The sequence below is a fragment of the Ahaetulla prasina genome, chromosome 3 (assembly GCF_028640845.1).
Source record: "Ahaetulla prasina isolate Xishuangbanna chromosome 3, ASM2864084v1, whole genome shotgun sequence".
In the NCBI taxonomy this organism is placed as follows: domain Eukaryota; kingdom Metazoa; phylum Chordata; class Lepidosauria; order Squamata; family Colubridae; genus Ahaetulla; species Ahaetulla prasina.
The window spans coordinates 195,096,352-195,118,976 of NC_080541.1; the positions used below are offsets into that span (position 1 = coordinate 195,096,352).

At 38.5% G+C, this 22,625-nt stretch overlaps 1 protein-coding gene across 1 annotated transcript; it reads left to right on the plus strand.

Moving 5' to 3' along the window:
- The first annotated feature begins 1,177 nt into the window (after positions 1-1,177).
- On the plus strand, positions 1,178-6,313 carry SRSF6 (serine and arginine rich splicing factor 6). The gene is made up of 6 exons (XM_058177421.1): positions 1,178-1,494; positions 2,064-2,212; positions 3,608-3,729; positions 3,860-4,068; positions 4,704-4,787; positions 4,894-6,313. The coding sequence occupies exons 1-6, from the start codon at positions 1,388-1,390 to the stop codon at positions 5,246-5,248; spliced, it is 1,026 nt and encodes a 341-aa protein (XP_058033404.1). The 5' UTR covers positions 1,178-1,387; the 3' UTR covers positions 5,249-6,313.
- The last annotated feature ends 16,312 nt before the right edge of the window (positions 6,314-22,625 follow it).

The following is a 22,625-nucleotide window of genomic DNA, read 5'->3' on the forward strand; positions in this document are numbered from 1 at the left end:
TTTGGCTTGAATTGTATTGCTTATGTGAAATTTCTGCCTGACCCAGTCTTTCCTAATGGATTACCAAATCTGCATTTCTATAAGCTGACCTCCTCAGTTTCTGCTTGGGGCAGGGAAACTAGGACTGGTTTCTGCCTCTCTTAAGATTTTTTTTCCATTTCTCCTTTAGGGGAAATATTCTATCCTGCCTTTTTAATATTCCCCAAAATATTTCATTCTTCTTGGTGGGTGGGGGCTTCCCACACAAGTCACAAGGAGTCAAGACTGTAACTTGAAGGCATGCATGCATGCATGCACACACATGCGCACGCACAAAACATAATACCAAGAGCCTTATACAGAATGAAAAACAGGCCGTTTGATGGCCTTATACATATGGCTGGCCATTTACATCATGCAAAATGTTAGTGCTTTAACGTTTTAGTGTTTAGTTTTGTTGTTGTTGTTGTTAGTTGCGAAGTCGTGTCCCACCCATCGCGACCCCATGGACAACATTCCTCCAGGCCTTCCTGTCCTCTACCATCCTCCGGGAGTCCATTTAAACTCATGCCTACAGCTTCAGTGACTCCATCCAGCCACCTCATGTTTAGTTTTAACATGGTTTAATATGTTGCTTTAAATTTTGATTGGAAGCATCCCTGAGTTGAGTAGAAGGTAGGCAGCTACTTTATATAAATAAATAAAACAGGTTACTTGCTATCAGTTTAGCAGGTTGTGAAAAACACATTGCTAATATACTTAAGGTAAATAACCCACCTTCCCTATAGAAGTTCACCTACATAACATTTCCTTCTTCTCCAAAGCCATGTAGGTTCACAGGGACCACCAGAGGGCGGGGTTTGCATCCTAACATCATGTTGCGGTTTATGCAACATTAGTTTGAAACGCTTACAGTTTAGATGGATATGTGAGTTGAAAAAGTATGACTGTCCCAAAGTCACGGAGCAAACTTTCATGGCCGAGTTTCCCCGGGTTTAAATATTACCACTATAAAACAGAGGCTGAGTTATGACAACCTGTTGTGCGACCCCAGCAATTATAAGTGAGTCAACAAAACCTCGTTTTTCAAACTATGTTTAATTATACCTGACGCTAAGCACGATCCAAGTCGGAAATATTTCAGAAGAGGGCGGGACGCGCACGTTTCTTGACATTCCGCCCTTCTTATCAGAACTCGAGGCTCCCCGTGACGTCTCCGAACAGTGGTGTAAGATCACCCAAGACTCCGCCCACCACTATAAAAGGGCCGGCCGTCATTACGCTACGGAACAGGCCGTAACTACCAGCAGCTCTCAGGACCGTTGTTCTCGCAACTTGTTTTCGGCTCTTACAATCTATCCTTTTCCCCCTCCCCTTCCCCTCCTCTTTCCTTTTCCAGGTCGCGGGGATGCCGCGTGTCTATATTGGCCGCTTAAGTTACCATGTGCGGGAAAAGGACATCCAGCGTTTCTTCAGCGGCTACGGCCGCTTGCTCGAGGTCGACTTAAAAAACGGGTGAGGAAGTGGGGGGGTGGAAGTAAGGCCTTAGCAGGCTTCTTTCGGAGGCTCGTGGTGCGAGCGTGGGGGTGGGAAGTAAGTTAGGCCTTAGGGGTTTCTTTCGGAGGCTCGTGGAGCGAGGCGGGATGGGCCGGCAAGAGTTACTATTTGGCGCGAACCGCTGGTGGTAAAAGATCGCCCGACCGCGGCAGGCCCTGCCATTGCTTCCTCTCGGGCCGCGTGGCGTCGTGTTCAAGATGGCGGCCCAATGCAGCTTCGTCTCTTTTGTCCCGTTAGCAGGCGCGGGGTGGGGTGGGGGTGTTGTACAGCGGAGCTTTATCGCAGTCGTGCAAATAAGCACACTCTCCCCATAACTCATGCCGCGGTTGGTCGCACGAGGAGGAGGCGGCGGCGGCGGCAGGGATTCTCTCGGGCCGAATCGCGGGCGTCCCTTGCTGGGTGGGTGGGTGGGATGGTGGAAAGGGAGAGCCCTGAAACGAACTTGGCGCTGGGTCTTCCTTGGCCTGATAGCGCCTAATCTCTCACTCACTCTCTTTTCTTAACCGCCACGCCCCTCCTTCCTGCAGCTACGGCTTTGTCGAATTCGAGGATTCTCGGGACGCCGAGGATGCCGTTTACGAGCTGAACGGCAAGGATCTGTGCGGGGAGCGGGTGATCGTCGAACACGCCCGCGGCCCTCGCCGCGACCGGGATGGCTACAGCTACAGCAGCCGCAGTGAGTGTGGCCCCGCTGCGGCCTCCTTAGGCGCGCGGGGACAGCGATGGGATCGCCGGGAAGAGGAGGAGCGCAAGTGGGGCGAGCGGGTGGCCAGGAACATGGAGGGTGTGTGTGTGGAAGGGAGGGGGAAGATCTGGTGGAGGAGGATTCCTTGGACTTTAATTTGGAAAGTGGGGTGGGGTGGTTGACCATCCCTGCTGTCCGAAGGGAGGCTAAATTCCCCCCTTGGGATTTAAAACTGACGGTTTTCTTGACGGGGGATTGGGCTTTCTTGGTTCAAATGGCGCTTATAAGTGCAGAACCACATGAGGAGGGGGGCATATTGGGAGTTATATATATATATACAATACTCACTGCTCTTAATTAAACACATTTGGCACAAAGCTTCCAAAGAAGCAGGAAAGCAAGTGGGAAGTTTTTCCACCACCTAAAGCTGTTACTTAAAGTGATCACAGCTCTTAAAATAAATTAGACTATGCCTTAACGTGAGTATTTGCTTAGAAATTGGAAGAGAGGTGGTATGCTTTTCTTTGATAGAAGGCAGCCATGTTAATTTGGAGACAAAATAAACAACAAACTAATGCAACATCCATTTAATTTAATTTTTACTACAAAAAAAATGGGCTGTATTTGGTAGAACTTTTTATAATGGTTAAGAGCAGTAAGGTAGACCTATTTTGGTTCGGGGCGCGTTGGGGGATGGGATTTCTTGCAAATTTGTATGTTTTTTTGAAGTTGTTGCATGTTCAATTCTAATTTTTTAACAAGTCCTTGATGTTTCAATTTAAAAGTGACCAGTGGGGCTGAGGCTGTGTCCACTGAGGCTAAGATGACTGCCTTTCCTGATTGGCCATGGCTTTTCCATACATTGTGTGACCCTTGCCCTATGACCCTTTGGCTGACCTTACCGGAAGCCATGACGACAGCAGCCTTTTGCCATTAGACGCAGGGTGATGGTGAGGATTCCAAGGGTTAGACAAAACTGGTTAAACTGAACTAGGTGACTGTTACCTTGCGTGTGTTGTGGCCAAACCACCACCATATACCTCATACTGTGATGTAAGTACTTAGTGTAATCTAGTAAACGTTTTTGTAAATGTAGAAATGCATGTAATCAGTTAAGTTTTATATTTTACAATGTTCTGTAAAATAAAACTTAGCGAGGTAAATCTAATAAAGGTGCAGTCACTCTCTAATAGAGTTTAGGAGCACAGTCTTGTAGGATTTTAGACTTTGATTTGCCTTTAATATATAGAATATGGCGAATTAAAATTTTGTTGAAGGATTAGAAAAATAAAGTCCTACTCCTGTAAATAAAATTTATAGACTAGAGTGAACTGATCTACTTGCTTTTCTTATAAGGTCACTAACTTCTATTTTTGTATGATAAAGGTGGTGGAGGATATAGCAGTCGGAGAGCATCAGGAAGAGATAAATATGGGCCACCTGTTCGTACAGAATACAGATTAATTGTTGAAAACCTTTCCAGTCACTGTAGTTGGCAAGATTTGAAAGTAAGTTAATATAAATATATTTTGTAAAAAGCCAATTTTACATGTCATTTTTGGTATATCCTGTAAAATACGAAAAAGTTTGCGTTTGGAATCTTAAATTTTGGCTAAATAAAGATTTCATTTATTTAAGGATTTTATGAGGCAAGCAGGTGAGGTAACCTATGCAGATGCCCATAAAGAGCGAACAAATGAAGGAGTAATAGAATTCCGTTCTTACTCTGACATGAAGCGTGCTTTGGATAAATTGGATGGTACAGAGATAAATGGACGAAAAATCAGGCTAGTTGAAGATAAGCCACGATCGAGCCATAGACGATCTTACTCCGGCAGTAGATCAAGGTATTTATATAACTGGTGTTTATTTGATATGAAAAATCCTTCAGGACTAAACCATACATTTTGTTGTTTTAAAACCACTGATTTAATCTTTTACTTTCTAATACATCAGATAAACTAGAACAGGGGTGTCAGACTCAAGGTCCGGGGGCCAGATCTGCCCACTGTGCTTCTGCCAGCGAAAATGAAGCTCGTGAGGGCTGCGAGCTCTGTTTTTGTTGGTAGAGGGTTGCAGGACAGCGTTACAGCCAAAAATGGAGCTCGGGAGCCTGTTTTCTCTGGCAGAATGCTAGAGCCCCATAGGCACACACACACACACACACAAGTGCCGTGGGGGTGGCCATGCCCACCCTGGCCACACCCACTCCACCTCCCAAGTCAAACCCTGATGCAGCCTTCAATGAAATGAGAGTTTGACACCCCTGCACTAGAACTTTGTTTAAGAAATAGGTTTTACTAAAAATCTGTCTTTTGCATAGTTTGTTTTTTCCAAGCATGGACTGGAACGCTATTCATCAGTGTAATAATACAAAATGTATTAATCACTTTTGGAAAAGGTATTTATCTAGTTATACTGTATAATGAAGAAAAATAATTTTTGATTCCCTTGCAATGCTTATTTGGAATATACTCTTTAGATCCCGTTCTAGAAGACGATCACGCAGTCGAAGTCATCGCAGCAGTCGGAGTAGATCCCGTAGTGCCTCAAAAAGCCGATCACGGTGAGGGCATATTTTATATTAGGTCTTTTTTACCATTGACAATATATTAGATATATTTAATAGTGCCTTCTAAAATAAGCATAATTTAAGGATGCCTTTTTTTTAGCTCTAAATCTAGGTCTCGGAGTAAAGATCGATCACGTTCCAGATCAAAAAGTCGAAAATCTAGATCAAAGAGCAAGTCAAAACTGAAATCTAGCAGAGGTTCACGGTCAGGCAGCAGATCCAAAGAAAAGTCTCGGAGCAGATCCAGGTCTGTGTCTCGTTCACCTAAAGAAAATGGAAAAGGAGAAACAAAGTCTAAATCAAGATCACAAAGCAGATCTCATTCCCGTTCTCCAGTGCAGCATCAACCTGCAAAGGCTCATTCTGAGTCTCCACCCAAAAGAGATGTGTCACGATCCCATTCAAAGTCACGTTCAAAATCCCGTTCACGGTCAAGATCCAGTTCACAAGATTAAGATTGGAGCTATTATGCAATTATGGAACATTGTATGGGCAGCCAGAAATCTTTTTTTAATATTAGTATTTGGTTACCTGTTTGATTTCAGAAAGGAATGGTCTTGTTCGCCAAGTAAACAAGATAAAAGATTTGAAGTACTTAAAACTTTCTGAGATATGTACAGGAATATCAGTAAAAAAGATTTTTTTTTTTTTTTTTGTGGATAGAAATTAAGACAGGCTTTTTTTTATTGGAGCCACAGCTGAAGTAATATGCTGGGGAGTGGAAAATGGGTTTTATATACAACTTTGAAGATTTTGGAAATGGTAATATTCCCTAAATATTTCCAATATTTTAAAATTAATGAAGGTTAGTTTTATGAATTATGGCTTTCTTCTAAAAGCATAGAAGAGCTGTACTGAACAAATCAGAGATGCTTCTAAAGCTAATCCTTGAGTATAAATTGGACCATAAGCTGGACCATAAATTGCCAAAAGTAACCCATTTTTCTTTGTGTTATGGCAATATCACTTAATAAAAATGGCTATCTAACTGCATGGTATAGTTTTGCCTAACACCTTGAAACCAATAAGTGTTCAAGTCATTTGATAAGAAATCCAGGTGCCAGATAACAATTCCCAATTTCTTTATTAATTTTATAGTTGTTTTTTTCTGGAAAAAAAATTACTTGGTCTAAATTTGATAACGTGATAAATTTGGAACCCAGTGTTCCTGCATGAAATCCCCCGTTGTACAAGCGGAAATCCACTCAAGTAATATATTTGTTCTTTCCCTTCTGCTATAGTTCATCACATTCTTTTCCCAGATTTTGAAAACACGGATAGCTGCAGTAGAAGGGGTGATTTTCCCCCCTAGTTTTCTACTGGAAGCAGCTTGATTAGTGAAAAATTCTAAATTGTTAGGATTAGGGCTCCAGTTAATCTAAAATAAGTATATGTGAGGTGAAATCCAATCACCAAGCTTACATGTAATCGATAAGTTTAGTAAAACAATACTAGTACAATCTTATAATCTTTATACAATGTGTAGTTTGACTTGTATGAAATTAAATCAGTGACTCAAATGTTTGTGTCAGTGTAACTTTATTTAGTAGGTAGTGTTATACATTAAATTGATTCAGGCAAAATTCACTTTTGATAGTGAATAAGAAATATCCATTATGTCTGAGATGTTTCGGGATTAACGTAAGCAGTGGTCTGTTTATTAATTTGGTTCATTATGATAGTTAATTGCTCTAGTTTTCATAATTGTGAAATTGGAAACTTTAGGATGTTTATTTGAAAGTTGTTCAAAAACTTGGATCTGTTGTATTGGAAAATATTGCCTCTGCACAGTAGTGAAAAATAGGAATTCGATCTACTGGTATTGATGTTCTTTTCTCTTGATATATTCTTAAAACAAAATAAACATCCCAGTACAGGTAGTCCCTATTTAATGAGCACTTGCCACAGTTTGTTCAAAGTTAGGATGGCACTGAATAAAAATGGTGCTTACAAGCAGTCCTCAAAAAGTTCTGGCTGTCTCAGCATCCCCATTGTCGTGTGATTGCAATTTGAGCACTTGGCAACTGGCTTGAGCTTAATGATGTCCTATGGTTGCATGATTGCCATCTGCAATCAATGGGGATACCAGGAGGGAAGATTACAAAATACTCCTGTAACTCACTATCCCACTTTGCCTTCTGCCACACCCTTGCCTACCTGCCAGCTGTTTTGCAAGCCGCCTGTCCTTGTTAAGCGTTAATAAGAGTTATGTACTGCAGAGAATATAAGTTTTTGTAGCTATTAACACTTCAAATATTGCATAAATTTGGAGTTACTTATGATTAAAGCCAAGGAGCCTAGTCAGATTCAATTGTCAGGAAAGGCAAAAATCTGGTGAAGTGGAATGTTATCTTAAAATATAAAAACAGAATGGTTTCTAAATTTGAATGGGTGCAACTGACCTACCTGCAAATAGAGTAGAAGGTCTGGTGAAGACTTCCAAAGTCCCTTCCAACTTATTCTGTTAAATAACCAAATTGTTATTTAAAAGAATAACCAAATGTTAATACTATTAATACAATACAGTTATTACAATATTAATAATGTAATAAAGAAATAATGTTAATACCAAATGTTAAATTTGTGAATATGCAAGGAAAACGTGTATATTGCTTTTACCAATTTGGGAAATAATACTGTTAGACAAGGGCCATTTTTCTAATTTTCTACTCTAATTCAAAGAAGATAGGCTGGTTTTTAAATCAGCTTGAATTGATAGAATTTCCTTCATCTCAATACTGTAGGGTAAGACCATGGATCAGAGGATTACTGTTGCCCTTAGCAATTTTTGAACAACTTTTCCAAATTGGAATCCACCATGTGTGTTGGGGTGTTTGGGCAGTATGTACCAACCTTTTTAGAATTCTTAAGATGGAAAAGGCTGTTAAGATAATAGGTCCAATAAATATCTATTCCAATATATGATGTTCACTTTAAGCTATATTTAATAGATGAATCTACTGCTAAGAGTAGATGATCTCTAGGTAGCTTGCACAACTTACATTAAGAATGCAATACAAAGTATAAAAATAATCGCAATCCAATCAGCAATTGTGCATGAAGATAAACTAAAATTTATCTGCTGGAATATGGCACCATGGGTTACAGTTAATCCCTGAAGATCTTTCATTAACCCAGTCAATGGATATGCAATAAACTCTCTTAAATGCTAATTCTTATGTTATTTCTATTGCAATACAGAAATAGCTACAATTAGGTGGAGAAAAATGGGGAACATCCCTTTGTAACCAAACTCATACAGCAGAATCAGTGTTGAGTAGCTGAGGTTTCCAGGGTCCTCTTTGTCAAATCATTAGTTAGCCTTGCCTTAATTCTCAGTGCATTTTATGCATGTATTGATCATTGTATTTCCAAAATAATGTGACAGTGTTGAAGCATAAAATGTCAACATAAAATTTCAGTAGCTTCCCTGGCATCACCTTGCATATCTAGGATAATATAGATTCACCCATCTTCAGGCTCCAATTCTGAATAGCTGGCCGGGTGCATAGATGCTTTCCATTCATTGACTCAATGAATAACTTAAAATTATTTAAAGTGATAAATAGGACAGTTCACCCAGAATAGGATTATCCACAAATGCTACTATAGTGAAGGAATCAAGTGTTTTCTGGGCTCTGTAGAACCATTTACTTGGCTACTGTGGGAAAGAAAATAAAGATTATATTAGATTTTTCATGCTTAATCTAAGGTGACTAGACATCCCGCTTTTGGCGGGACAGTCCTGCTTTTTAATAATTTGTCCCGCGTCCCGCGGCATTTCAAAAAAGTCCCGATTTTTTTAAAAAAAATTTTTTTTAAAAAAAGTCCCACCTTCAGACGCAGACTCCATTCACTCCCATTCTGAAAATGGGAGGCAGCAACGCAAGAGGCTGGGGAGTGGGTTTTACAGACATCAAGCGGCGTCTCTCCTCCGCCCGCTCTCGGGAGAGCGGGCAGAGGAGAGATGCCGCTTGACTTCGCCCACCAAAGGCTGCCTGGAAGAGCCGAGAAGGTGCCTGGAAGAGCGGAGAGCCGAGCCTGCCTGGAAGAGCCGAGAAGCAGTGCAGCAGCCGCTCCTCTTTCAGCCAGGTGGCGAGACCCAGCATGCATGCGCAGCCCCCCCACCCCGTCATCAATGGTGTCCCACGTTGCCATCGCTGAAATCTGGTCACTTTAGCTTAATCAAAACCACCAGACTTTCTCAGTAAGGATAGGAACTACATTTAGTGTAATTTCTGGTTTGTCTTCTATTACCACATGTGCCCTGTCCAAATGTAGCTGAAATAATAGGAAACACAGTCTGACACAGCCAGAGGGTGGCATATTGAGGAAAGACTGAAGGAGGCCATTGCCTCCCTTCCCTTCACTGCCCTACCAAGTACCCCTAATCAACTTCAGGATCCACTTCAGAAGCAACATTACTGTTTTTCAGCTGCAACCAAGAAACTGGTGTGGATGTCTTAAGAGCTCAAGACTAGAATTTTCTTCAGAGTTTTTAAGAGATGAGATTCCCCACAATATAGCTGCCTACCTTTCTCTTAGGCAAATGTACGGAGGATAGGTTTGTCCATATTTACAACTAGAGGTGCTACATTCATCCTCCACATTCAGATTGTTTAAAAAGATGAACTGTGCTTTAAAAAAAAATAAGACCTGGAGAAGTGAACCTATCTAATATCTATGATTGCAGCCTATGCTTGAACTTGTGTCTCTGTTTTATTTCTGCCTCAGCAGAGACAGAGTTTTAAAATGATCAAAGAAAAATCTGATTTTTAGATAATATGTTTGGGAGACGATATAATATAGGTAAGCAGGGGCAAGTTCTCTGTTTTTCACTTGAGTTCATTCCCTGGGCATTCCAGAGTTCTTTCACTGCATGTATAAATACACACCATTTAAAAGAATGATATATTCTTGAGGCCTCACGTAAATGGCCATTGAGTTAATTGTCTCTCTTAACATCTTGCCTTTCCTTCCTTCCCATATAATACAATATCACTTGCTTTGGATTATGGTGATTAAACTAGGGCCTAGGAAGTGAGCTTGATCTGCTGCACCTGCCTCTGGAACAGCATCCACCCCACCAGAAATTCATATGGGTCCCACCTTAGTCATGGTTTTATGTGAGCATTAAAAACCTAGTTCTTCCTTTAGACTTTGAGTTAGCATTTGATGGGCCCTTTAAATCAGGGGTTTCCAACCTTAGTAGCTTTAAGGCTTGTGGACTTAAAGCTTTGCTGGCTGAGGAACTCTGGAAGTTGAAGTCCACAAGCCTTAAAGTTACTAAGGTTGGAGACCCCTGCTTTAAATCAAAGAAGAGGTATGTGCAATCTATAGCTTTCATTAATAAATGTATAAATAATTTCATCAATAAGGTTTAAATCAGACTCATTTTTCTCTTCGATGCTAGACTAAGAAACAGTAGTTAACTAAAGATTACCCCCCAAAAGTCCTTAGACAAGTGTTAATTTGAACTTAAGCACCTAGCTAACTAGTTCATCTTGAAAATATTTGGGTGGGAGACTACCAAAAAATTCATTTACTAATGAAGTAGTGGTCTGGAACTACTTTTAGAAAAGCTTTCATGCTTCCGATAAACAGTTGTGATTGAACTGGCATCACATACGGCACATGTAATTACAGTTTGCTTATAAATCAGAGGAATGGATAAAAGCTGAGCAATTTAGCTTTCCATTAAGATTAAAATTCAGAAATAATAAGGATGCCCTTGAGGCTGAAGTCGTAAAGTTAATAAAATTATTTCCAGAACAAAGATGATAAATTGCATAATGCAGAAATCAACATTTCTATAGTACAACCCATGCTACTGTTCTCTATGCTCAGAGACAAATGAAATTACATAGGAACAATTGGAATGAGCAATCGGTAACACACATTTGCTATACTTGCTTTTCTATTTCAATCTTGGAGATCTTATGTTTAATTCACAACTTGCCCTTTTAATGAAGATATGTATGAATGGAAATAGCTAGATCTCAAATTCTTAGGAAGAATTATTTCTGCCAGTAGTGAGACCTCTTGGTGCTATTATGCTAAGAGAGTTGGCATATTGTTCTTACTTGTAAAAAAGAAAAAGTAGCAATAACTACTGAATTTGTGCCAAATCAAACTGAATGCAGGCATGTACCATATGAATTAGCAGTTGTCCAGTTGTCCATTGTGGCAATAAAGGTAAAGGTAAAGGTTCCCCTCGCACATACGTGCTAGTCGTTGCCGACTTAGGGGGCGATGCTCATCTCCATTTCAAAGCCGAAGGGCCAGCGCTGTCCGAAGACATCTCCGTGGTCATGTGGCCAGCATGACTCAACGCCAAAGGCGCACGGAACGGTGTTACCTTCCCACCAAAGGTGGTCCCTATTTTTTCTACTTGCATTTTTACGTGCTTTCGAAACTGCTAGGTTGGCAGAAGCTGGGACAAGTAACAGGAGCTCACCCCATTACACGGCAGCCCTAGGGATTTGAACCGCCGAGCTGCCGACCTTTCGATCGACAAGCTCAACGTCCTAGCCCCTGAGCCACCGCATCCCCTATTGTGGCAATAACTACCACTAATAACTAATAACTAAATTGGAGCTCTAAGTAAAGCATTCCTGCATTTAAAAGGTACTGCTGTTTACAGAGATAATAAATAGCTACAGAATACACGTTGGACTTCCTTGTGCGACAGAAATAAAAGAATTGTACCACAGACTCCACTGGGACCAAACACTCTTTCCAGATTATTAGCATTCAATGAAATCTGCTGATATCTGTCTTCACACAATCCAAATTTTTTTTTTGTACAAAATAAAATCTGTTATTGAAAGTTGGGTAAAAAAAAGGGTTACATTAAAAAAGCAGGTTTAGGTCAGGGAGATTCATGAAGGGAATTCTATTATAATGTTTTTAGAATTATAATAAAAAACTTCAGAAGAGGACATATAGGCACTGTATTCAATCAGTCCAGGCAGAAATTGAAAATTGGTGCATTTACAATGGATGCTGACTAGCCTCAAGCATGAGGCTATTCACTCAGACGCTGGACCACTAAACTACTCTTATTCTATGAAACGTTTCCTATTTTTGCCTTCTTGTAATTTGAATGCATTACTTGATTTCATTTCCTATAGAATGACGGAGAACTAATTTTCCTCTATTTCTGCCTAACGGTTCAAGTATTGGAAGAGTTGTCTTGAACACGGCTCAATTGTTCTGTATAAAAATGAGTTCTGATGCAATTTTTACATCCAGTTTCTTGCTGACGTGTAATACCCAGATCGGGACACAGTATTAGGAGCACACAGTACTAGAAATACATATTCCACACTGCAGAATAATAGAGAAATATTATTTTCCATGGTTTGGAAATTATATTTCAATTGTCACAAGACTGATTTGAATTTGAAATTTATTTTTGCCTTCTAGAATATTAATCCCTCCCTTTATGTTATTGGCAAATTATCTTTCTTGTTATCCTCTCATCTGCCTTATTAATTAATTAATTAATTAATTAAGGCATTTTATCAGGCTCAGTTTTTCACTCCTTTCTCTTCCCTCCCTAATTTATTCTTTGTTGTATTATATTGTTTTCTTTATCTGATAGAACAATGTTTCTCAACCTTGGCAACTTGAAGATACGTAAACTTCAACTCTGGAATTCCCCAGCCAGACAGTGTTACAAAAGCACTGTAATAGAAAATTGCTGTCTTCACTGAAAGCATTCTTTCTTGTTCTTGTAATTTAAATATTCCAAAGAAAACATACTGTTTTAGTTCTCTTCCTAGCCTCAACTTAATCTGAGGTTTAATTTATAAATAGCAGCATACTCCTCTTGTCATCTTGTTGAGAAACTTATGAGACTGAATCTACTAACTAGATCATGGTCAACAATAGGCTGAATGATAATAAACCATTGTTTCATTTTATTCAAAATGTAAAAAAATGCTGGACTAATACAATTCTTTTTTTAAAAGAAACTTTTTAATATCCAAACAAATCTCAAATCTGACTTTATTTGGATCAACATCCATTAAGACAGTTTACTGTTACAAAGAATGTTTTTGAAAGAACACATAGTCAACAAATGTGTTTATTCATCATGTGTCTAGTTAAGACAAATCAGTTCCTTTGGTATTTATGTAGCATAATCAATTTATGTTTATGTAGCATAACATCAATTAACATCTCAGGGATTGCAGAACAGTGGACTGTTGCTAGTAAGCTGCTACTCAAATTATTTGGGGGAAAACCTAAACTGTAATGACAAATCCCAGTCCTCTGGTTTGTAGAAATCTTTCCATGAATGCTATTCAGATCACTGGCTAGGATTGCTGGCCATTCACTGAGGCTCTCTGCCCAATAATGAGCCAACCGCCTGATTGTGGAGTCACAGAAATGCCTCTTCTTCCTTGATTCCGGCTTGTTTCTCTGTTTCTTCTAAGCAAGTTAGCAATGAGACAAGCAAAGAGAATAGGCAGTCTCCATTTCTCCTGCTTCCTTTGGGCATTGTGCAATGGACCGAAAGGACAGAGAAAGCAAATGAAAAGCTGTAAAAAGGGGGGGGGGAAATGATGTTTTCACTGAGAACATCCAATAACACTTTCTCCCAGGGATTTCAAAACCCAGAGTTAACACAATACAAATGTATTAGCACAGCTTTCAATAGAATTACATATTAAAGTTTTCACAGGTGGTGCTCAGTCTTTTCATTTTTAATTTCTCATATCAAGTACAAATTACCCTATATAGATCATCTTATATGCAGTGTCAGAGAAAAGACAGCAAACCCCTCCCCACCTTTCCGATCCCTCAACAAGCCAGGAAGACTGTATATTATTTTCTTTCTGCTTTCTTAGAACATATTCTACAAGCACTCTCTCATAAACATATTCATTCATTCACATGCACACAATATGCATAGCAAAAAGGAAGAAAAATGGACATTAAAAAAGAGTACCATTCTCTAGAAATATGGCAGAAACGGTGGACACAAAATTATAAGATGACAATGTCTACTGCATATAAAGAAAAATTGTATAAGATGTTTTACAGGTGATATTTACCCCCAGAAAGAATAGCCAGGATGTTCAAGAATAAATCCAGAAAATGTTGGAAATGTCAACAAATACCTGGATCCTACTTTCATATGTGGTGGACTTGTGTGGAAACAAAAAGATATTGGACTAAAATACATACATGGTCGGAGAAAATGATAAAGAAACATATACTGTAGACTTTAAACCAGAAGTCTTTCTATTGGGAATTATACCTGAAACCTATAGTAGAGAACTGAGATATTTGATTGTGAATGTAATTACAGCAGCTAGAATTGCATCTGCAAGGAATTAGAAAAATGAGAAATTGCCATTGCAGGATGAAATTATAAAGAAAATTATGGACTGTGCAGAAATGAGTAAATTGACATTTGAAATTAGAGAATAGGAAGATAAACAATTTTATAAAGTATGGGACTTATTTTATCAATGGTTAGAAGGGAAATTATGATAAAGAAATGTGTAGTTTTTAATAGATTAAAAATTATTGAACAATATAATTCTTTTAAAATGATGGATAAAATAAGGTAATAAGATAAAGTATTGTTCCAGAAGGATTATTAGAGATTGATTAGTCAAAATATTTGATTACAATTTGATGATAAAATGGAGGAATAAACAAATTATTGATAGGTAATTCTTGTTTGCACAAAAACGTAACACACACATACTGACACATTGTATTTGGTATTTAAATGGATGATGCTTTTATGTTTGTATGGTTTTTTTTAAAATAACTTTTTAAAAAAAATAAAAAAAGAATACCATTCTCCTCTTTTGATCAAGTGAATGAAGCAGAGTTGGAAGATTTCAAGGAGTTCCTTGAAGGAGATTCTCCAGTGCCATGCTTCCATCTTTTATATGTGGTCATGGTATATGTGCTGATTCACATAGGTTTCCACACTGTTTGACCTTGTACCTTTTCTTCTTGTTTTGATGTATTCCTTTCCTTCTCAAGGGAATAAAGATGTTTCCTTTTGTTTGTTTTCATTTATCAATTGTAAACGATGCTACTTGATGGCTTAGTCTGCAGTTCTTCATCTAACTTCCCCTTCTGATCAACTAGTAATAGAAGGATTCATCTAGAACCAGTAGGATTCAGGGAGCATAGGGATGCTGCAATCCCTATGTTAATTTTAAAATGCAACCTGGTAAGCATTTGCATGCAGCAGCAGTCCTTTGGGAGCAACTTCTTTTAATTCAATAAAAAGAAAAATGATAACTAAGCTAAAAATTAATTCACAAAGGGAGTACTTAAGCAGTAGAGTTCATATTTTGTTGCTCTTGATCTTGCAAAGCTCTGGCTGGTCCTTTTGGGGAAGAAAAGCAATCAATTCCTGAGCTCAGATGTCAGGATAATGCCAGCAGAATACAATCATAGCTGTATAGAGAATGAGAGTCAGCATATTGCAGTCCTTTATTAAAAGGCAGAAAAGACTTGAGGTGTAATGATACAAGACTTCTACTTCATCAAAACTCTTTGTCAAGTCCTGAAGCCCCAATAACTGAAAAAAAAGTGAAACTGAAAAGACAATACTAAGCTGTCTTAAACGGTGTGAAATAATGACTCCTATCATTAAGCAAAATGAAACAGTCATTTCAGCAGAGACTGCTTGTGGTGTTGCAGTTGCTATCCTAATGTTGAACCTTTTTTCTATTGCACAGCTAAGTTTTGTTCATAGCATTAGAAACGATTCAGGCAGTAAGATGTTTAGACTGCTCCTTCTGTGACACCTTCTCTGGTCAAATAGTTTGTCTGATTGTTGGATTCAGTATAATGCAGTATTTCTCAACCTTGAAAACTTTAAAATGTGTGGACCTCAACCATGCTGGCTGAGGAATTCTGGGAATTGAAGTCCATACATCTTAAAGTTGCCAAGGCTGGGAAACATTGCTATACTGCTTGAAACTCCAGGTTACTGAGGGCAGTAAATTTTTAAGAATTTATTGGATTAAATGCATTCAGTTTTAAAATAATCTATGGAAGGAGAAAAGTACATTTTCCTAAACAAGGGTCTGGGAGGATGACCCAAATACAATTAACTAGATTTGGAATGGGCCATGGGGTGTAATATAACTATAAATAATCAACCAGATGCTTTGTTTGCTTTGTGTTTAATTTATTTCATAATTGACCTCTAAATGACCCAAAAAGAAGGAACAAGAAAAAATGTGTTTATGAATTTTCTCTTCATATTGAAAGACTTTACCGACAAAAATAACAGAGGGATTCATACTTTCTTTATCAAGAAGAAAGACTCAGGAAGGCATAGGAAGATATGTTAACACCCTTACAACACGTTGTAATGGAATTGATTTGATGAGGTTTTTTTATGTTATGTTTAAAAATAAATAAAAATTTTCAACAAAAAAAGAAAAGAAAAGAAAGACTCACCGTTCTCAGATTGGAAGTGTGTATTTTTTCCCCTTTTGATAAAATACAGAATTCTGATGAGAGATAAACATCATCCAGATAAACAGGGATTAGCACCTGACAAACAATCATACAGAAAACAATACCCTACCTAAGGAGAAAAAAACTCCACCTCCACCAACAATGGCAAGACAAGTTACTGTACATACCCATGGAGCAAATCCACACTCATTATTACTTAGCTGGATAACGAAACATTTGCAAGCAAACAACCAAGCTCTGAGGACAACCAAACAACCAAGGACTCCACGGTTCTACCCTCAGGTACATATATTCTTTTCTACTGGATGCAAGCCTATGTCATTTGTAACCTAGCATTCACAAGCGTTACTAAAGTGAAAAGCTCTTTTGAAATCTGTTTGTCAGAAAACTTATGATTTTGTTGCGATAGGATTCAGGCTGACACAATTCAACAGAATTACACCTCACAACCCTGAAGACAGTTATGTTCTGCTCTGTACTGAATAGTTCAATAGTTCTACCTGAGAAGGCAGTCCATCAACAACATATTTGAAAAGCATCTATTGGCTTCCCCTATTCTTCTAGATACAATTCAAGGCATATATCTTATTCTCCTGGCTTCCTTTCCTGGAAGATGCCTTCAAATTATGAAAACCAATGACAGTGTTAATTGATACTTTTACACAATGCCATAAATTGCCAAAACTTCCAGGGTGATGCACTTTGGGAAAATTAAGCTGCAAAAGTTGCTGCTAGAACCCTACAATGAAATCCCAGCTTCAGTCAATGGCACTGATTGACTCTATCAGTTGACTCAGGTGCTCAAATACTTTAGGTTACAGGTGTCAAACTTGCCACACCACGTTAGTGTCACGTGATGTTTCGCAATGTTTTTCCCCATTCATGGAGCTGGGGTGGGTTTGGCCTGCATGTGACGCATCCGGCCCATGGGCTGCCAGTTTGACACCCCTGCTTTAGGTGGAGACCAATGGCTAGTTCACAGTTGTTCAGCATAGACCTGTGAAAAGAATGAGGAAAATAGAGCAGAAACTATACATTTTCTTGGAGAAGACTATACCATAGCAGTATACTGTTTACCAAGGTCCAGTTTCCATTTATAACGTCTCCACTCCTGGCTTAGAGAATTTTGTGTCAAACCATGGGAAATAGCAGCACAAGAATATGGCTGTTCTGTCCTCCCTCGCCTCCGTCCGAATGATGGCTTAATTAGCCGTCACTATCAGCTCTGGCAGCAGAATAGCCAGCGTCTGCCAAGAGCCTCCATTATCTTCCACGACGCTGGTGAGTCATTCAGAAACAGACTTCAGCTGGTAATCAGTGGATTTGCCTGTTACAAAGAGACACAGCAGCTCTTGCTGCCTTTTATATCCTGTGGGGTGTGGCTCCATGACTCAGCACTTCCTAGGCCTGCCCCACCCTTGCTTCTGTTGTTCCCTCCTCTCCTGCCTACAAAACCAAGCCTGATTGCCGTCAGCTGGGTCTGCAGGCGTGGCCTGGCGGGGGAGAAGAGTCAGGGGATGGAGGCCTCGTTATCTCTTCCACCTGCCCTGTTTCTGGCTCCTGGAGCTGAGCCAGGCAAGCCAGTGCTCCTGAGGTAAGTCCTTACGGCCCTTCCTCCTCACTGTCCAAGTCACTTTCTGGCAGCAGGCCCGTCTCGGGTGGCACAGACACAACAATGGCAGTGCCAACTAGATGGATCAATGATCTGACTTGTTATATGATTCTGTTCCTTCTGTTATCTTACATTATGTATGTAGTGGAACATTTTCTGCCTTACACCTTACTCTGCATAGGCAAGATTATTTATGAGATTTGTATCCTCACAACAGAAGAATTGTGGCAACTCATAATAAGAAACAGAGCCCTTGATGCTCTCTAGTTTTGTTGTTTTGTTGTGAATGTTTAATTACTCAAACTATGAGTTCATCACTGATGATGTACTAATGGTATTACCTGGTTTGGATAATGAAACATCTGCAAGAAAACAACCAAGATAGAGAGTACCAAGAGCCCCTCATTTCAACCCTGAGTTACAAATACTCTCCTTTATTAATAAATAGAACATAATAATCAAACCAAAAAATCTTATAAACATGTTAAAACATGTCGAAACATAGCATCAGACCACCAAAGCCCACCAGAGCAACATCCGTTCAACAGAAGACCATTCAAGAGGACCAGTCCCATCATGGAAAAACATTTTCTAAGATTCAGACCCTCTCTAGCCTCCAGAAAATGGGAAACAACCAGCTACTTCTCCTGCAGAACAGGTATGATGTGCACCCACCAGTAATCACCCATAAGCACTCAGAACATTGAACTTCACCAAATGAAATTTCTATGTGGTCCTTAATGGCAGACCCATTTAGGTAAAGTTTCATCTGTGTTGCCCCTCCATAGAAAGCTATATGGTCTTGGCTGTAAATTTGGAATTCTTCCATCCATTTTATGCACTATTCAAGAGTTCTTTCCATAACTAAAGAAAATGTATTATGAAGTTTCTCGATATTTTTGTAAAAGCAAAATACTACTCCAAAATAAGCTTAATCAATCTTTTCTGAATTGTTTTCTGACAAATCCAAAAATTGCAAGATACCCGAAAAAGTCAAAGAATATCAAGTAATATGCTGTCTGATGCAATTTATACATATGAAAATATCTGATGAGGACTGAATATGCTAACAGTTGGCAGGTGGAAGAGCATAACACAAACTAGGAATGGAAAGTGAGGAGAAAGACTGGATGATACATTATTCTCTCTAGCCCATTCTGCTAAAGAGAATTTCCCTGAGGATGGCTCCAGCACAAAACCGAAAGCTCGGAAGACTAAACCTCTGGTTCCAGTGACTGACCCAGCTGGGATCCTGCACACATATATATTTGCTTTCATTCATGAGCTGATACACCCTGATTGTAATGCTGAGTGATCGCACAGTGTTGCTGTGATGCTACAGTGTTTTATTTCCAAACTTGCTTGTTTACACTAAAAGAAAAATTCCTATGGAGGATAGAAAATATTGTAATGAGCCTTAGGCTTAGTTCCATATTTTCCTAGTTCTTATTTAATAATTAAATATTGAAACATTTTAATTAAATTCCTATCTTTGCACTGCTTTTAAAATTCATCCTTAATGCCATTCTCTCCCCCCACCCCTTCTTTGCTTATTGGCATTGTTGTCCATAGTTTGCTGTCCATATTAAATGAAAAGAATTCGAAATTGAAACATCCATGTTTTTCACAAGAATTTCTAGAACTTTCATTTCATTTAGGTCAATTGTCAGCAGCCCAAGTTAAGCTTTTACAAACAGAGAATTGATGATGTTGACACTTTTAGTCTCCAAGGATTTAGGATAAGGTATAATGTTCTTTCATCATTTTATCCCCCATATTAATTCCAAATACTGTAGATTTTGTGTGAAAAACCTACGGATGATGTGGGCTTAAAATTTAAATAACCATACCATCTTGTTCTGTGACCTAGATGATAGGGTATGTCACCATAAAATACAACTGTGTGCATATTTTACAGTATAGTTGTTATAGCAACCAAACTCTGTACTATTGCAATCAAATTCCAAAATAATGTGATATGATTAAAAATTGACACAGCACTCCTGAAGAACAAGTGCTTTGTCGTTATGGAAACTGGGACACTTAAAACTTCACTTACATTCATTTTAAACTGAAAAAAAATCTAGGGCAAATAGAGAAAGTGGACATTTCTCCATTAAAATAAGAAGATAAGGATTGTTCTTTTCCAAGATGAAAAGATAATATCATGAAGCTTACCAGATTCTCTTTACAGCTTAGAGTCATCTTCTTTATGTCTGAACAGCTACTCACAATTAGATCTAACTCAAGTAGTGGAGTCTTTCAAATATCATTTTTATTATCTTGTGCCGATACAGATTTTTGCAGCCCAGATCTGGTATCCATATTAGATCACGGTTTTAAAAAGCATTTGCAATGGAAATGAATTTAATTGGAGAAGAATAGACAAGGTATGTTTAATCCTTTCTTCTGCTACTGTTTTCTCTATCTAATCAGACCCTTCATCATGAATATTTGATCTGCCTGGATTAAAATACAGGTATCTGAGAAAATAGCATCTGGAGAGACTGCAATTAGATCAAGTAAGGTATATTAAGAAGTCATGGTCCTCCAGCTCTGCTGCTGGAGTGGATACTTATATTTGCAAAGTATATGAGAAAGTTAAAAGCATCATGACGAAAGGAATGCGCCTAAAATATAACTTGCCAAGAATTTGTCCAAACAAAGAATTTTCAAGAATTGGGCACAATTGAATGGAAGACAAGAAAATGACATCAGAAATCATGAATATGTTTTATATGGTTAAACAGTACACCTTACCTTACTTACTGTGGAATACTGATGTATATGTCTCATTTTTAGTCAGTTATTCTGGAATTAACTCTTGATCAATAATTTAAGGTACTCAGCTCTTCCTGCTTATAGACTGAACAGATTATTGTCTTCTACCGTGTTTCCCCGAAAATAAGACAGGGTCTTATATTAGTTTTTTCTCCAAAAGATGTATTAGGGCTAATTTTCTGGTTAGATCTTATTTTGGGGAAAATACAGTACTAAATCTGGCTGACAATCTTAACTGGGGCTTATTTTGAGGATAGGACTTATATTACAAGCATCCTGAAAAATTATTCTAGCACTTATTTTCCGGTTGGGTCTTATTTTCGGGGAAACAGGATAAAAAGTAAGATGCATGGCTGTCCTTATAGACTTTTCAAGTATTTTTAAGAACTTCTCAGTGAAAACAATGAGAAATCCAACCATGGACTTCATGCAATTATTTGGCGTTGGGGGGGCACATTTCAAAAGTTAAGAGCATTTTATAGAATCCGTCACAGTGAAGAGACATACAATCATACATTCATAAAGCAGATATTTCATGTGGTTTACTTTCAAGGTAAGCTGTATTGTTTGTTGGTTTGTTTGTGTGGCAAACACATCCAGTGTACCTTCTTCCTCCTATTGGCCCCACAACAACAAGTCTATTATGTGAGTTGGGCTTTGAGAGAGTGACTGGCCCAAGGTCACCCAGCTCACTTTCATGGGTATGGTGAGATTAGAACTCACAATCTCCTGCTTTCTAGTCTGGTGTCTTAACCACTTGACTAGACCAAACTATATATAAATTTTATATATAAATTATAGTTATATAAAAATGACACTATTATGCAAAGAAGAATAGCAAATGAAAGAAAGTAAAGAGAAGAGACTTTTCAAAAAGTAGAGTAACACTAATTTACAGCCACACTATATTTCTCCAAACCTTTTTATTCTTAGAAATCATCCTTGTCTCTACCACAACTATGGACCAATTTATAAATTGACTTTTAATCTTCAAATGTCTCTCTTTTTTTAGGATCTCATCAAACCTACCCACCCATGACTTTTTTGATCTTCCTCTTCCTCTTGAGCCATTTGCTTTTTCTTCATAAAACCATATTAAACTTCCCAAATTTTGCTCCTTATTCCCTCTTATGCCGTTTCAGTCAGAATTATTCTGAATGTTTTCTGAAGCACAATTAACAAATTAATCCCTTCATAGATCCTTTCCTTTGTAAAGGGCACGCTGATGGGAAACCTATGACACATGTGTCAAAGGTGACATGCCACGATGGTTGGGTGACACCAGAATTCACTAATAACAATTATTCTTGAAAGCATGCTGTATTCTCACATGATTTTTCGAGGATGTTTAATAATGGGGTATGCTCTTACAAAGTCTGCAGATCTCCAAAATGAGTTTGTTTTACTCATATTTCGTTTATATAATTGTTTGATGTTTCTTTATATAATACATAGAACCATCAATGTCTAAACAATATTTTTTAAATCAATGAATATATAAACAATGCCTTCACTTTTGTTTGGGGGGTGGGCTGGTGGTGACAGGCCACCAGAAACAAGATTTTCCACAGTTTTGACACACCAAGACAAAAGCTTTGCCATCACAGGAATAGGGAAATAATAATTGCATTCTTCTGATCAGGCACATCTGCAGCCTTCACAAAGAGATTAAATGAGGTGCACAACCGATCTGTAAGCTAATCATATCCAGATTTTGATGCATCTTCAATTATACAATCTACACTTTCAGCCATTTTAAAAAGTATTATTAAAGCACTTCTTGTATCCTTATCGGAGGGTTTTCTCGGACACTAATATCTAGGATCAGTTTAGAGTCTTCTCTTCAACATGTTGGTCATAGAGATCTCTAAAATACAACTTCAAGCATTTCCTGACTTCATTCAGCCCAAATTATTTCATTGCTTTATTTTTAGCTCTGTTCAAGTCTGCTGGAGATTCCTTGCTGA